Source organism: Gallinula chloropus (assembly GCF_964237585.1).
Source record: "Gallinula chloropus genome assembly, chromosome: 19".
Taxonomy (NCBI): Eukaryota; Metazoa; Chordata; class Aves; order Gruiformes; family Rallidae; genus Gallinula; species Gallinula chloropus.
Window position 1 is genome coordinate 10703695 of NC_140104.1, and position 17883 is coordinate 10721577.

Genomic DNA, 17883 nt, shown 5'->3' on the forward strand with positions numbered 1-17883 from the left:
CGAATGTCCTCCTTTACATAGGGAAACTTTCCTCTCTACCTTTATAGCCCTTTTGTTGCCCAGGCAGGCATAAGAAGCTCAGGCAGACTTCAGTTTATGATGATAAAACCACTGGCAACTAGAGACAGCAGGTCCTTGCTGAAGGAGCCCTGTCAGCCCCTGACACTTACAGGTCTTTTCACTGCAGTGGTCTGCATACCTTGTCTTTGCCAGGCTCTACCAGGCACGTGGTAACAGTGTGGATGCTGGGTGTCCTTGGATACAACCACTCCAGAGCGGTAACAGTCATTTGTAGAATATTTTCCAGTGTGCAGATATGGTGGTAGGCTTTGCTGAAGGCATGACAAACTCCCTGTGAAAGCAGAATCCTCCAAATGAGCCAGACTGTTCCATATGATTTGGGGGAAGAGCTGGGGAAACGTTCGTGCATCAAAATGAAACCAAAATGGTTGCAATGAGTTACTTTAATCTGAACTTGGAAAACTGAAAAGTGACTGTGAAATGTCCCTTATCAAGGAATTCTCTAAAGCTCCAGAGTACCTGGGTCACAGCCAAGTCCTAAATTAGACCCAAGCTGTGTTAGTGGAGATAGCCCAACTGAGTGGTAACGTTGGCTTGCTGCGCTCCCTGCTGCCCGCATGATGCATCCACAGCGGGGCTGGTTCTTAAGAGCATCCCAAGGAAACCCGGAGTGCTGGGGCTCATGCTTATTCCACCATGGAACAAGGAAGGTTTCATGCCACTTTATGGAAACAAACACAAACGCGAAGTCCAGAGCTTCAGGAAGTAAAGCCAACTATCTTTGGGCTTTGCACAAAAGTGCAATTAATTTACTAGTCAGGAGAAGCTTAAATAAATTATTGATGAACTGATACCTGACAATCGATTGCAGATAAGATGCTAATGAGTAAGATATTGGTAAAGTGTTCTGCTCACACTACTTTCACCATATGCAGTAAGCAGAGGTCCACAGTTCTTTTCTTCATTGTACATCTTATGTTTACTCAGAAGCTGCACAGCCTTTTGAAGAGTGATCTAACCAACTGCTCTCTGATCACACCCACCTGATAGAAACTTATCTCCTGGGTCAGAAAGATGGTTTTCTCACCCTGGTCCCTAATTGTGTCAAGTCCTAGAATGCCAAAGACTCTCCAGCGAGCATCCTGCAGTGGCAGTACCAGGAGGGAACCTTTTCTCTCCTCCACTGGGCGGTCATAGTTCCAGAAGTGGATATTTCCATGGAGCTGAACTCTCGGCACATGGATTGGCTTTCCCTCTTCAACAGCTGCAAAGCTGAATAATAAACTTATGAGGAGGTTTGTTCAGAGTAGCACAAAACCTTTGGCAAAGCAATAAATACTGCAGCGTTGAGCTCTCCCAGCTCTTTGGCATCAGAAAAAGAAGGTGTTAGCTCCTTACTCTAGCCACATCCAGAAATACCACATTTACCACCTGCATCCCAAAGACAGTGGTAGTAAATAGGGTGCTTTTCATCCTTAGGACATTTTAACATCACCAACTAATGAAGGTAATGAAAAGGAATATAGAAGCAAGCAGCAGTTGCATTTAATGGGTTAGAAGCAGTGATATTTAAAGAAAGAGACATATACATCTGGCTCTTGGAAAGGAGAAGTAAAGAGGCATGAAAGCTGTTGATAGCGTAAACACTAGGGAAGGAAAGGCATTGTTCTCAAAAATATCCTGTGGATGTCAACTGGCGTAAGGGAATTAATTTTTAAAGAAGAAAATGTAGGCCCAGTGTAATAGACTTCTGCTGAAGGATGAGATTTATTAGACTGTGAGCTAATCTCCCCAAGGAAAGGACTGCAATCCCAAGCAGAGCGGTTCTAAGTAGACCATGCAAAGTACAAGGGCATGTATAGAATAATGAGTCATTCCCCAGCGGTCCCCAAGAGGATTTCCTCTCCGGAGTACTCCATCAACCTCTGTTGTCAGTGCACCCCAAACACTGCCTGGTTCCCCAACATTCCAAATATTTTTGAGAAAAAGGAATGGTTATTTGTAGCTTTTCTTACCTTACTCCTTTCATGTCTCTGTAAAGTATCTGGTTCAGAACATATGGAGCATCATCTGCGGTACACGCCACATAGTGTAGGAGAATCTGTCCCCGCTCTGGGGAGACCTGGTTCTCTTCCAAAAGGGCAATATATGCACTGATCTTCTTGTTATCCCCATGGGCTTCTGCATCCTAGCAACCAAATGTTTCCCATTACATTATGTACATTAGCCACTGGCCATTACATTTATTTCATGTACTTAGCGCTTGTCTCATTTTCACTGAGATGCTGCTCTGGGTCACTGGCTTTGGATGTCACACACTGACTGCATGACATGTGTGTGCCTGTGCTGTGGTCATGTCTGACCAGTGTGCTCAGTTCCAAGCAAAACCACTTGGTATTTTGATTGGCAAGGAAAATGGATTTATTTTTTTTTCTGCTGCCAAAGGGGAGCAGTTCATATAAAAATAATCCCTAATTATAACATGTGCCTAAGCAAAACTCCCATGGATTTCTACTCCTTTAGGAGATTCCTTTGAAACAATCAGAAAAACAAGTGCCAGAGGTGCTATTACAAATCTAGAGGACATTGTAAGAACACTTCAGTTACCGTGAAAGAAGTTTTGATTTGAGGACAAACATCTGAAATGGCAGCTGCAAGTAAAAATTAAACTATTCCCACTACACATTGATCATCTTTGTCCCAAACTGAGTCTGGTGTGTTTCATTTCAGAAGCTCTGAATCTACAACTGTAGATTTCCAGATTCAGTCTGAGTCAGCCCTTCAAAAAGGGGAGACATAAGTACCCATGAAACGCTTTCCATGATGGCAGAGCGTGGATGGGAATACTTGTATTGCAGATCTGGCCTTTCTGTGTGTAACCATCAGCTCTCCTGACATGTGGAAAAGTACAAGGGAATAGCCTCAGACCAGCTTCCCATGCTACCTGCGACTTCTGCTCAAAGGCATCAGTGTCACGGTCGCAACAACAATGATTCCTGTGCTTCCTGGGATGTGTACCTGGGAGAGGGCCTTAAACACTGCTCTGTAAACTGGTTCCATGCTTGCTCCGCTGGTCTCAGCTGCTTGCTGGATGCTGTGCAGCCATTTCCTCCTGGTTGAGCTCTGCAGACACTCCGTGGGACTTCGTTCCATGTTTCTGGTCAGAAATTCCACCAGGTTATCAATAGCTTCATTCTCATCCCCAGTGACCTCAGAAGCAGCTAACTCAAGGAAAGCCTGGAATGCCTTTGGAGATAGCTTCCCCACTCTGCTGAGCTGTGGGTAACAGGAGCACAGGCGTTGCTTTGCTAATAGAAGAAAGAGAAAATAAGGCAGGGACAGTCTGTTTGAATAAAATGTTCTGTTTTTCTTGTGCAAAGTATGAATTGAACCTTCAACTGGCTTTGGGTGGAGCACTCCAGTCCATCATGCTGGGTTTCTTCCCACTATCTCAAATATGTAAATTGTCATCCTGACAGGTAATTTCATGACTGGACACACCTTTCCCTCTATATGTCTCCCTTCTCACCCTCTGAGAAAGAAACCTGCAAGGCATTGCTCTGTGCCCCTCTCATAGCTCTGCAACGTACCTGAGCAATAAAGGTCAATGGCAAATAAGAAATCTGCTTGGAGTTCACAAAAATCAAGAGGGCTCTTCACATCAGAACCCAATTTTGTGGGCACCTGAGGGGCTGGTGGGACTGGGGCTGCAGGTGGGCATCCTGTGTACAGTAATGGTGGTTGAGACTTTACAGAAAAACTACTCATTGATCCCATTAAAAATGTGAAGGCCACAGTCTAGGGATGATTTCACAGATCACTCATATTCCTGGATTTTCCATTATACAATATACTTGCAAACATTCTCTTTTTCTTTCGAAGCCTTCCAAAGTAACTACCATTCTTAATTACCCTTCTTTAAGTGCCTTGGCTAAATTATGGAAGTAACATTTGTGTTGTGTTAAATTTCATGAGCAAAGAGCAATGGAAAGTAAAGCTCTGCTGAAGTCATACAGGACAACAGTGCTCTGGAATCACCCGATGTGCACCAAGAGATGTAGAGCAAAAGGAGCAAGAGAGCAAGTAATACAGGGTGTAGAAGAATAAATTAGTATGAAAAACATCCCTAAAAATTAATTGCTGCCTATTAGCTCCCAGGGGAGAGAAGATGCAAAGATGACTGCACTGAGGCTGCTCCTTCCCTTCTTCTGCAAGGCCAGGGAGTGGAGCCATGTCTCAGTCTCCTTTTGCATGTCCCAGAGACTGCAGCTGAGCTGGCCCAAGTACGGCCAAATAAGCTGCAATGGAAAGGTCTGGCAGAATATGGGAAGGGAAGAAGGGAGGAAGGAAGGGACAGAAGAAGGAAGGAAGGGAGGGAAGGAAGGGAGGGAGGAAGGGAGGGAGGGAGGAAGGCAGGCCACTGTGACTTTCAAGAATCGCTTTCCTGTATCTACTCACTCTAGTTCCCCACTTCCGAGTTGCCTGGAGGTCCTCTGAGACTTGTAATCCTGGCTGGCCATGACAATGTCAATTTACCCCATGGGTTTAATCCGTTCAGGTGTTACTTAAATCTCAGAGAGTAGCTCAAGCCCTGTACCAGTTCTCCCAAACCCAGCTGCTCCCCACACCACAGCGCTGGGCTCACGGGGGTGCTCTTGCACAGGCTTTCGAAGTTGCAGGCAGCTTCTTGGCTTCAGAAAGACGGGATTCACCGGGTGCTCTGCCCAAGCTGTGTTTGCCTGATCATGCTCCTGGCACCGCCTCTCCTGAGCACTGCCATGATTAATACTTGCATCATTATTTTTTTCCTGCATCCTGATTTCAAATCCTGTTGGACCCGAAGAGGTAAAGCAAAGGAAAGAGCGCTGTCTGTCAAGCTGCTTCCTACTAGGAAACTAAGCAGCCAAGATAAATAGGGACAAGTGTGACTTTGCTGCTAAGCAGGGAGTATTTTGTGATCAGTACATACAGCAGACTATATGAACAGTGTAATAGAAAATGGTTTCATTGATGATGCACAGGAACAGGCAGGGAGGTGCCCTGATTGTCTCCCAGTGCACCCAAGACACAGATGTTTATGGGAGTGGAGAGCTTCCTCCCAGAAGTCAGGGGGCATTTTATCACTGATTTTAGCTACAGAAGTAGCAATAGTACTAACTAGCTCCAATCATGGTGGAGCCAACTATTAGTGCTGTCCTATCCTGCCCATCATCTAAAGAACATTCAGTATTTTTTAACTTAATCCTGATTTTCTAACAGAAGTAGGATGGAGAAAATTTTGACAGTATAAAAATGTTTGGATTTTCACCTCCCCTTTTTGCTCTTTTTAAAGACAGAGAGGAATAAAGGAACACCTATGGAGTTGAACATGGCACAATCAGTGCCTTCGTTACTGAGCCAGAGCATAATGAAACATTCCCCCCATTGTATCTGTAACATTACACTTTCCATGTACAAGGAAAATCAAATAATTCTGCCCATTTTCACTCTGTGTTTTCACACAGGAAGAGTACAATGGCTGTGAACCCTTGCCCCAAGCCTGCTTGTTCCATGATGTCTTTGAAAGACCAGGTTGAAGCTGCTAGAAAGAGTTGTATGTTGCTAGTAGGCGGTATCGGTTTTGCTATGCTATCTTTCTGTTTATTTGTCCTTTAGTTTATGAGCCCTTCATGGAAGGCACTGTGTCCTTCCCTGTTTCTGTGCTGTGCTCTGGCATGCTTTGAATACAAGAGAGCTGTAAACTACCAGTTCCTTCCATGGAGGAAATGAACTGTAGCATGGCAGCATGCTCCCCACCCCACCAGCTGCCTCAAGTGACCTAAAGAATAAAGAGATTTTGGTAGTTGCCAAAATGAGCCATTTTCAATAATGTGTGGCAGAACAAGCAACAGGAAGATGTGTGTGGAGATGAATAAACCGGTCCTCTCCACCCAAGCACACAGGCAGACATGTTCTTAATTGTTAATACAGTATTTCAGAGCACCTAATGGCCACGTTAATATGTATGAGGCTGCCAGACAGGTCCAGGTGAACGTGCCTGACCCCAAGTCTACTCTGTCAAGGCCCAAATTTGCTAAGTTTATGTGGAGAAATGAACCAAAAGAGACTCAAAGTCACTATCTGAGAGCTGTGCAGCCATGTGGATTACTAAAGGCTATTTCACAGAATCACAAGGTTGGAAGAGACCTTTGAAGATCATCAAGTCCAACCATTCCAATTTGAGACCCCTAAGGCAAGCTGGTGTTCTCTCTTATGAGACACATTCCTGCAGATAGCACAGTTAAATCTATCTATTAAAAATACCTGGATAACACAGACAGGCTAGACTAAAAGTGCAAAAGGTGTCCTCAGGCTTTGCATGTGTTTTTCACAACCATATCACAACTATATACTGCATGTTACAGCTGAAATAACTTTTCAACACATCACAAAGCTTTGGGCTGCTTCTCTGACCAGGAATCTGTTGCAGAGGACTCATGCACAGGAGGAGGGGATGGAGATAGGCATTTAACATCTAGGTCTGGATAACTGTTCCTTTTCTTTTTATACACCATATACTCATGACTACTTGCAAAACCAAAAAATTACTCAAGCTTGCCAACAACCTCATTAGCCCTGTTGTTGAATGGTTTAAAGCCTACTGTGTTGATGTTATTCTCTGAGCAGAGCTGTCTCCTTACCCTTCCTCAAGGCCTCTTTTTCCATCCCCTCCTTGAATGTGCTCAGAACAGCATCCACCTCTTCCAGGTCCAGAAAGCCAGATGCATTGCTGTCCCACTTTTCAAAGAGTGCCTCCAGAAGCAGTTTCCGTTGCTCCAGGCGAAAGATGTGGTGAAGCTACAACAGAGAAACAGCCCATCTTTGATAATTCCTGGACACTGACACTCAGTGTCAACACAAATATGGCAAATACACTACCTCCTGTGGGTCAGGCCAGGTCTCTAAATACACAGCTCAGACTTGGAGATGAATCATTAAACCCAGGAGATTTTTGGAAACATTAAACATAGCCAACAGTTTGGTTTTACCAGGCAGAATCAGCACTGCAGAGGGTTATTTCCCAGTGCTAGATCTAAGGTGAGGTCAACTCAGGTAAGCACAAATTTCCCAGTATACAAATGTCTTCCCAGCAAGAAGTAATGTCAGCCCAAAGATGTGACGGTTTCTATTGTTGTATTGTGTATGTTGTTTTGCTGGTGCTGCCCTGAAGTGCGTGGGCTACAAGAAAATGCATATACAATTTGTCCTTTAAGCCCTGTCTTTGGAGAGCACACAGTGATAAATGGCTGGAGTGGAATTGTCTCAAAGGCCAAAACACTGGCAGTGTGTGTTGTGTTCAGCATGAGGACAGTGGAGCCGTCAGATCCAATATCTCATCCAAATTAGGTCAGCAGCACAGAGGGAAACTGGAAAGAGGTCTAAGGAAAATGGAGCTGGAGATGTTACTATGGACAGACTCAGCGTAAAATGGATCTGTGCTCTGAAGTGACACGGGGCACCCCCGATGCTGCGCACGAGGACGTTGCTGAAGGGGAATAGGTTTTTTAACACAAGGCAGGAGCACCTTGTAACTGAAACCCAAAGAAGCACGTGCACATTTGCATACAGCCCTGCACCCAGCAAAACCAAACATGCTTGTTTGAAAATCCTCCTCAAAGCATCCCCAGCCTCAGATGTACACGCCAGCACAGTAGGTCAGAGATCAGGTCCTTGGCTATTAGAAAGGTGAATAAGCAGAACGGAATGTTTGGAGCTCTTTCCCAATTAACTATCAACCTGCTGTCTCACTGAGTCCAGCTCTAGAACAGGCAGACAACCTCTCACAGCACAAATCTGTCATCACTCCTAGAGCTAAGGGCTAGGGAGGAGTATCCATATGAAAACAAAGGGGTAAGAGGTCTCTTGAAGAAATGGAGAATGCAAAGCTGCAAGTGAATAGCTCTGTCAGCATGAGATTAAAAGTTGACTTTGTCAGTCAGTGTCTGTAGGCATTTGCTTGTTTTTTGTTTGGATATGGGATCAGCAAAACTTATCAATATTTACTTTTTCTAGTTGTTCCATTTTTTCCTCTTCTGTCTGTTTGTACTCCTCTTTGATGAATGCAGTAAGCCTCTTCACAGCAGGCAGAGAAACGCCTTCGCCAACAAACGTCTCCATGAGCTGTACAAACTGTGGCAGGTTGAGGCAGCTTTCATCAAAGGCTTTCCTAGTACCAGAAGCCCAACGGTTCTGAATCTCTGCCATGATGGGATCTAAGTCTGAAAGGCAGAAAGCACAGTGTGTCACAGGGAGCCAAATGCTGCCCTAAAGCCAGCCACGTGGCAGATATCACCGCAGCCCTGGATCCTTCACTTCCTATCCTGTGGAAGTGTGGCTGCATGTGGGCTGACTCCATGTGAAGGCCTTAATCCACTTATACTTTTCTAATAGTATCTCTTCAGATTTGTGCTTTGGTGCAGCAAGGATGCTCTCATACAACCAGGTCAGATCACTGAACACAGGTGAGCTGTTACACAGCAAGTGGCCTTCTGAGACAAAGAGGCTGCTCTTGCCTTGAAGTCAGCTTTGGGAATTAGCAATTGTATTCTTGCTCAGACTTCCAGCTCAGAGCAGTACTGGCATGTCTGCAGGCACTGCCAGGTGCTGTGTGCCCAAGTGAGCACACAGCTTTGTGACCAAATACCTGGAAATCTTGTATTGTCACACACCCAGTCCTCTGGAATTCTCACTCCATAGCTGCTATACTTGCCACTTGCATCCCAAGTCAGAAGGTCATCTGAGGAAAGATAAAATATACCCTGTAACGACACAACCTTTATAAAAAGGCACAAGACACAGCTTTTCTAAATGTCTTTAAATACATATATCCAAACTGTAGTTTCTAAAGTAGATGAGCAGTCACCTGTCCATGGCCCTTCCAACTCCTGGCTACCTTCAGCTGCAGAAGCCTGTCTGTCTGAGCCTGCTGGACCTGCAATTTAAAAAAGAAATAATCCATGAACCAGAGTTTACTAGTCTGAGCACCCTGCTGATTAATGTCTAAAACCTACCTCTATGCTTCTGGAGCTACCCTTGTTATCAGTAGCTGTTTATTTTTACTGTCTGGAAATACTGCTTCCTGACATCACCTGATGAATGTCTCATTTCTTAAGGCCAGCCACAGCTATCACTTTAGCAAGAGCAATAAGATAACTCTTTTTTTTCCCCCCAAGACAGGTTCAGAATGATATTCAGACTTCCTGTTTCCATCTGCCTTTCTCTCAAAGAGCACTGCACAGTCACACCATCCTTTCTGTGAGAATGGGGTGGGAATCTGCTCTGAAGATGGAAGCACTACGTGTCCCAAACACTGTGGGATGTGCATCAGGAAACTGGCTGAGTGACCAGTTAGTGCTGTGTGCTGGAAGTTAACCACAGAAAGCTGTATGTACCATCAGCTTTACAGCCTTTATGTAGTAAGTCTGTCAGTAGACTGCTTTGGCAGTGGAGACCCAGTTCCTGCAGAGTTTTACACCCTGAGACACCTGAGTGTGTTCACAAGCACTAGCAAAGGAGGATGGCCCATACAGTATGTTTGGGAAAGTGGCTCTTACCAAAGAGTTGCCTGAGCACAGCCTTCCTAGAACAAGGGCCTTTGTACACAAACAAGAAGTATGATATTCCTTTGGAAACAGTGAGAGATTAAAAGAAAAAGGTTCCTGATATATGATCCAATAATGTATCTCCCTATGGGCAATCACAGTTTGTAAGTTATTAAAAGTAATTTTCAGATTTAACACACTCAGGCCCCTGTCTTGCTATACTGTTAGAGTGAAACAGGACATAAAGTTTCTCCTTCTTATAAAAATGCTGCTGCTTCAGAAAGCCCCTGTTTGAATTAAAGTGTCTGCCCAGTGCCTTGAATACAGATCACCAGGAAGTGACTCACCTGCTGCCCTGTGGGAGGAACACACTGAAACACTGTGCTGAGAGACATCCCAGCTCATCCTCTTGTGTATTCAGAAATCTCATTCAGAAATGCTTTCAATAGTTGTGGTGTGCACACCTTAGTTAAACCAGTCCAATGTATATGTTGGAAAAGATGAAGGTCTGCCAGAGTAAAGGAGACCACTTTACCTTTATCATGCTCTTGCAGAAGGTCCTCATCCTGTGGTCTTGTCTCTGAGCTTTCCTGTTGGCCAAACTGTCTGCTATGCTGCCTAGAACAATGCCCTTCTCTTGCAGGAGTTTCTTCTTTCTCTGCATCCTGTTTTGAAGCAATGACATCCACACCTGCTATAGATTTGTCTTCTGAGGTCATGGTTGTAGCTTCAGGTGTTGGTCCTGAAATTGTTTTGGTTGTCTCTGCAATCCAGTTCTCCTCCACCTGACTAACTTGTCCTTCTGAGCCAGGTTCTCTGTCTGAGATACAACAATCTGCTTCCTTGGTTGTGTCTGTACCATGCTCTCTACCCAGGCTAAATGCCTCATCCTCCACCTGTTTCTCAGATCCATGTTCTCCATCTCTACTGTGACTGTACCTGGGAGAGGCTGATCCTGGGCAAGCTTCCTCCTGCCTCCCTGCACTTGCAAACTCAGTTTGCCTCTCAGATTTGATGTCCTCCTGGAAGCTGCATTCCTCACCCTGCATTGTATCTCCATTCAAATCACTGGCTTCAAAACCAGTGTCTTTCACTACTGAAGCAGAGTCTTCTCCTTTTTTCCTCACTGTAGCATCACTCAATTCTGCTGCTTCATTTTCCTCCTCAGAAATTCCTCCAGTCTCAGGTTCAGTCCTGCTCACTTGTTCAGTGAGGTCTTCCCTGACAGCTACAGGCTGATATGCTAAAATCTCTCCCTCAGAAATGTCTGTTTGAGACAAGACAAGCTTTTCACTGAGTTCCTCACAAACTTCCTGGTCACCAAGGCCTCCCCATAAATCCAGAAGCTCCATCTCTTGCAGCTCAATTATTGGCCCTAAAATAGAACAAATATCAGTAAGTTGGTAGTTCACGTTGGTTTCATGTTCTCTGGTATTGCATAAACAATTATTTTGAAAAGGAAGAAAGGTTTTCCCTAGCAAATAGAAACTGTCAGAAGGTGCCTTCTGCAAACACACATCTCAGAAACAAAACTTCAGTGTAATGTCTTCGCCTGCAGAGAGCTGCACTTGTCAGTCTGGGTTACAGCGTATTTGTTTTGAAATAAATATCAGGTTTCATAACTCTCCTGTTAAGAAGGAAAGCTGTAATTTGCCTTGCATTGGATCTTGGCAATTAATTAATGTTGAATGTCTTTAAAATATTTCACTTTCATGTAGATGATTCTGTGTTTTTTCTTTATCCTTCCAAGTTCCTGGAGAAATACTAGTGTGGACACAAAATTAACTTCTAATATCATTTCAGGAAAAGCAGTCTTCCCTTAACCCCACATTCAAAAAGCCCTTCAGAATTTTGCAGGGAAGAAAAGTTTGGGATGCTGAAGTATTTCTGAACGTTGCATCACAATTTGCAAAACACCTTTGCAAATGATGGGGTATAGGTCACAGCATCCACCCATTCAACAGGCTCTGGTCGTGTCTGGCAACACTTATAAAATCTATATTAATGCTTATAAAATCTATATTAATGCTTATAAAATCTACATCTAATCTATCTCACTGTACAACCTCATGTGACCCCCTCGTGTTGTAACCACCACTGAAACGTCCCGTGTACTTACACTGCCGTGGGTTAGAGAATCCCCTCTTTGCAGTCCCAGGGCTGCTGTTGTAGAAGGCTGCCAGCAAGCCAAGTATTTTTTGTCTATCTAAGAGACCAATCTAGACAAAAAGATTACAATTATTTCATTTTTCCTGTGGTTCTTGGGCTTTCCATCAACATTTGCAACAGTGCAAAGGCCCCATTAGCTAAGAATTACCCGTGACTGAAAATGAGCCATTACCAGAAGATCAGGACAAATTTCAAAGCAGGGGATTTATTTCCTAGGGGGAAAAATTTCTTCTCCAGGCTTAGCTGGAACTCCTCACACGTATTCCTTCCCAGGCACATCCTCTTGCATATTCCTGACAAATTACAGTTGGGTGATTGTAACTGCTTCTGCCAACGGAGTTCTTCATGTAAAGATCAAAGCTTCAACATTTCACACTTTGGAGACAGATATTGATTGCCTGACAGTACTATGGAAGAGTTTTCATATATTATGGGCTGTGCTGTGTTATGTTAGTGACTGCACATTGTTGTTTGGCTTTGTCTCCCATTAATTCCTTTGAAACATTATGTATAGGCAAATGCCTGGGAAAATAATTAGCCTGAAAATCTGAGCTATTAGGACAACCTCCCTACTTTTCTTTAAAAATTCAAACATTTGATCAGAGGTCAGAGAGGTATCAGTAGTTCCAGTGCAGAGGAACTTGTAGTTTATTAAGTCCTTGTTACTCAGAGTGAGTGTACTCTGACAATGAAACCAGGAAAAGACAACAAAATGGGTTATTTTCAATCAGGAAATGGTGAGTTTAAAAACTAAAGCAAATCTAAACGATTACATGTTCCCCACGTTATGATGAATTCCTGTTGTCATTATTTCAGTCCTGCCACCCTTGTAATCTTCCTCCCATTAGTGAAATACAGCAGTTAATTAGAGAACAGATTTACTTAAGTTCATTATTTGTAGCAAGGAGCTTTCTGACTCAATTATTGATTTCCTTTTCACATTTTGCTCTCAGATTAAAAACTGAAAATTCACCAAGCTTTTAATTCCTTGTCAACATTTCCTGCCCTTAAGCTGAAGAAATAAAGGAAGAAATTTGTGGCTCTTTTCTGGAAATGAGCTCAAGACGACTGCATCGTTTATAATCTAAACCTGTAATTAACAGCATCGATGTGAGGAACAGAGGGTTGGAAAACGACTGAGAGATACCCAGTGCCTACCAAGGAAGCTAATACTGAAAACTAAGTGAATGCCTCACACTTTCTGTAACTGCAACACCTTTCCTCTACAGGGAATTGAATGATTTTTACAAATTCTGAGGAAAAGATCAGAACTGAAAGCACCCACCCGGTCTGGTTTTAGTGCTTCAGACTCCTATAACTTAATTCCTGCTGGTAAAAAAATGCTGGAAATGGCAGTGAAATTTCAGCCAGGTGTAGATTTGGATCAAAAAATGTCATCACATCATTCTGTCCCTAAAATTACAAGATATAGGCTCCTTCATCTCCTTGACATTAATATACAAACATCTTGCACACTCATGTGTAAACATTTCTTTATGCTCTTTGGTTTTCAGTTTAATATATCAGGTCAGATTCTGCATCGATTTAGTTGATGTACAAACACAGAGCATGTTTCTGAAGATGTTACCAGGTCACTGCATAATATTTGGATTCCCTGTTCAGTATTTCCATTACATGCACTTAATATTCCCTTTAAATTGCCTCAGCTGTTACTTGTCACAATCATCTGCTAGTTGCCTTGAAGTTGGCAGCACTAATGCAAAGCTTTGTTGTATTAAAAAGGTAAATCAATGGGTGAAGTATTATTAAAAAGAAAATTAAAATGTTGGTTTGGGATTCAGATACTTTTTTGTCATGTTAAAATAATATACTTGGAGGATTTAGATAACCTGAATTCTAGAAGAGGTGTTTTGTGACTTAGATGAAATAATGTTGGGTTTATATATTGTTGAAAAGAGTAATTTCCTAATTACTGACTATCAATCAGGGGTGTATTTTCCACCTTGTTTTAACATTTACAATTTATTCATCTTTGCCATTCTGTCTCTGTTATTTAAGGACACTTTTTCTTGTAACTTATCTTGGGAGGAACGTGTCACAGCGAAGTTATCTATAGAAGAAAGGAGTGTTATAAGGTCCTATACCCAGTTATGCTATCTTTCTGGGCTCCTAAATTTACTAGAAAAACTCTTGTTTCTTTGTACATGGTGTGTGATGGGGGAGGCTGGTAGAAGATTCCTGCCCATCAAGCCCCTTGTAGTGAGTCTTGTCAGCAGGACAGGTACAGCATCCTCTATAAATAGCAGCAGACCATCTGTGTTTGTCCATCCACCCAAAACTTGTCTCCACTTTCAACGAGTGCCAACGTTGGTGGCTGGAGAGTTGAAACATGTTGACCCAATTTTCTTGTCACCTAGATATTGGCAGGTGATGATTCTCTGTTGTTTTCAGCAGTGTTCTGTGATCTGTGAGCAACACAGACTAAACCAGGCCTGCGATTCCATCAGCGATAGGTCAGCCGTTAACCGCTTGATGCTCGAACACCACCACGTGCTTGTTGTCACCAAGCCAGATGGGGAGAGCAGACACTCAGGAAAGGTCAGGAGAAAGCAGACTTTGTTGTTGCTTGACTTCAAGAAAGGTAATCAGGAATGTCTCAAACACCATTAGTTTGAAAACTGATCTCTGACTAAATTCAGTCACCTCTGAAGATCCTGGAGTTAAAACATCCCTGAAAATCATTGCGGATTCTGTTTTCATGTATAAAAGAAACTCTACCTGATACATATGAACACAGAGAGACAATAAGCTTAAAACTCATAGAGCTATTGCCTTTTTGGGTATTGGAGCAGCAATTCAACAGTGTTCTGGTACTGGCTTGGAAAGTTTCTGCTACACTGTATAGTCAGGGCTGTTCTTGCTGAGCTGCCATCCTTCTGGATGCATGCGTTTGAAATCATAATAATGATCATGTGGATACCTTCTAATTTGACTGTAATTTAAACACTGCTTCCTCAGCTCCCTGGCCCTAATTGCAACTCACTGAGGCAGCCAGCCACACTCACCATGCAGACTGGAATAACTGCCTGCTACCAAACACATGTAAATTAGGAACTGAGACAACTGCTTCGCTGTGCTTGGCAGACCGAGTACTACAGGTAATGGATCACATTCAAGTGGCAGAAGTCCTTGGGTTAGTTTGCATCTTTTATCTTCCCCGTGGGTACAGTACAGCAGGACTTACTAGAACTATTCAAAAGAAACCAGGTCAGGTTTAAAAGGTCCACACTACAGTTTAGTGAATTCCATTTGCAGAGCAAGGCTCTGTCCAAGAGTAGAAACAGCACCCATGTCTGTGCTCTGGCCATTGTTTCCTGGGCAGAGATGGTGTCTGTGCTAGCTGCTCACTCTTATGATGTTGTGCTAGCATTTTTGGCTCTTTGCCTCTGAGATTCCACTGGGATTAGTAGCATGGAGATGGTGATTACTGCCACAGAAATAATAGGAAGAAAGTCACATTAAAACATGAAAGGGAAAGAAGGGATTCTTTCAAAATGCATGGCAAAGATAGGATTTGGCTTTAGGTATTATTCTACCCAGGAGGATCCATCATTGCTCCTTCTGACAGAGCAACAGGAAAATGAAATGTCTTCTAACTGAGAAGTAGACACATTTCTTCCCTCACCCCTCAACCAGCAGCTTGCCTGCTATTCTCTAAAACACACCATTGGTGTTGAAACATGCTCTGTAATTCCATTCTCTGCGAGGTAATGACATTATTAACATGACATTGTAGAGCACAGTTCATTCTGGGTAGCCATGCTGTAAACATCACCAGAGAAGTGCTGAGTGGAATGTATAATTTATGGAGGGGAGGAAACTGTAAGATTATGGCAGCCATCAGCTGTGCAGTAGCCAGCAACAGGCTAACTGAGGCTACTCATCAAAAGCACCATACTTTTTGGATGAAGTCCAAATTTTTAGCAATACCTTATGCCATTGGTTCTTCAGATCCTACTATTTACTGGTCAAGCTTTTTTTTCTTGAAATGGGGATGCAGGTGTACTCAGAGGATGATAGTTTGAGTTTAGAGCTGCTGAAAACCAAATTATGGCTTTTGAATTCCATTTCCAGCTCTGTAGCTGATTCATTGTATTTTAATTTCCTGTCTATAAACCACAGTTGAAGTTCACAGTACTTTTCTCAGAGAGGTTGTAAAGAAAGATTATTTTGCATTTTAAATTTAATCTATTATGAGATTTATTGATAGAAACCCTAAAGGAGTATAAATTAATGCAACCCAATTAATGCAATATATGTTACTATTGTAGTAATGTGCAGGTTTGTTAAGGTCAGTCTCTATCAGGTTATCTCCTCTGAAGTAAGGCTGAGTAGACAAATTAGCACCCAAACATTCTGCACGTGCTGTGGGAAGGGGTAGTGATCAGAAGTAGTAAAGTTTGCAGTTAACATCTTCTCCAGAATCATCCAACTTCATCCCTAAGTCAGGGTCATTCAGTTTGTAATTAGCCATCAGCTTATAGTCTATTGGCTATTTCTGTCTCTAAAAACTATGAATGTAAAGACAATGCAGCACCTATTGTGCCAAAGAAGGCAGAGACTCAGCGAAATACCAAACTGGAAGCATCACTATACTGAAATTAGGTTGAGAGCTGCTTTGCTTACCTTTCCACAATCACAATCTAGGAAGAGATCAGCAAACATTTGCCTCTGCTTATTATGCCTTATTGCTTCTTGGAAGTCATCAGCACAGTGACAGAGATGGTTCAGAATTTCTTGGAACATGTCCTTTGAAAAATGTTCTGTGTAGAAATGGACATACTATGGAGAGAGAGCAGCAGTGCAAATGGTTAGCCTTCTCTGAGTATTTTCACCTTTCTTTGAACCCTTAAAAATCTAGTGCATGCAATGAAACATATGGGAATTTGTAGTTTAATCTGCTAATGTAATGCAAGCTGGGTGCATGGATGCCATGCTGTGCACTTCCCTTTCAGAGGCAGCACTACTCTCCAGGCAGGCCTGGGACCCTGGGCAGTGCACCAATGTCTACTGAACAGTTCCTTTCCTGGCCTGGAGGTCACTCATCATGTTCAGCTGTTCAGGGATGCAGGATCAGAATCTCTCCTGTGAAATGCCATTGCTTAAACTAGATTATCTCAGGGAGGATGGAAGTTCTCCGTGGTTTTCTGCAGCATCTGGTATTCCTGACTTTACTCCCAATGAGGTATTTTGAACCATTAGTTTTTGTAGAACTGACAGTCACTCAACTCTCTAATGCAAAATGACCATTGCCCACAATTTCAGTGTTTAGAGAACCAGTCTGGATGCAATAAAAAAAGGCAAGAATCATTTGAGAATGAGCTTGCTGTCACCTAAGTCCTCTGACACTGGGAATACCACTGACTGGAGATTTATTTTTAAGTTCTAGCCTTGGAGACACTTTAACACTTTGGATTTATAGCCATGTGGTTTTTATGAGCAAAGGCAATATGGTTCTAAAAATGTGGTGTGCATGACATAAATAATAATGGCCATCAGAACAAGCCACAATCCCAAAGCCTGTGCTGAATTATTATAGCAGGTTTCTGGAGCCAGCCACAGTAACAGGGAGCCCATGCAGTTAAAAGAAGGACTTTGCAAAACACAGAATGTTTCCTGTTAGCCCATTTTTAGAGTCTGGATACCTGACATTAAGTGCTAGAACATCTTGGACTTGTCGAAATGGTTCACAAGCATTAATGAACTGACATATTAGTATATGTTATGTATTCATGTCTATGCTGCATGATTTCTAAGCATTTAGGACAAGTGGGGAAGAGAGGAAGAGCATAAAAGCAGCAGTCAGTGGCCTGAGGGGTGGTTGGTGGGAAAGAAGAACTCTGAAAGCAGTGTGTGGGTTTCCTGCACTTCAGCATAGAGAGGGTGTAGGTGGGCTGGAGAGGTAGTGGCAGATCTGGGGCTATGTGTATCTACTCGCTTTTCAGAGCTATTACAACCCAGAGCCCTGTGACAGATGAACCTTAAAGACGACAGCAGTTGGGAGGAGGGAGGTTGGACAAGCAGCTTGTTGTTTGGTATGTCATCTTGATGACACATCCACAGGCTGTGTATTAATACCGCTGTCTAACAG

The 17883-nt window shown here is 43.0% G+C and overlaps 1 protein-coding gene across 1 annotated transcript in view; it reads right to left on the reverse strand.

The window, feature by feature from the left end:
• Positions 1–17883, reverse strand: part of EFCAB5 (EF-hand calcium binding domain 5) — a gene marked incomplete at its 5' end in the record, with an annotated part of 32336 nt that overhangs the window by 4600 nt on the left and 9853 nt on the right. Inside the window, 11 exons of the mRNA XM_084272869.1 lie at positions 200–352; positions 1065–1293; positions 2037–2209; positions 3040–3329; positions 6702–6858; positions 8065–8279; positions 8705–8797; positions 8924–8992; positions 10138–10977; positions 11722–11821; positions 16419–16574. Coding sequence (XP_084128995.1) covers positions 200–352; positions 1065–1293; positions 2037–2209; positions 3040–3329; positions 6702–6858; positions 8065–8279; positions 8705–8797; positions 8924–8992; positions 10138–10977; positions 11722–11821; positions 16419–16574 — 2475 coding nt within the window. The remainder of the gene's footprint in view (positions 1–199; positions 353–1064; positions 1294–2036; positions 2210–3039; positions 3330–6701; positions 6859–8064; positions 8280–8704; positions 8798–8923; positions 8993–10137; positions 10978–11721; positions 11822–16418; positions 16575–17883) is intronic.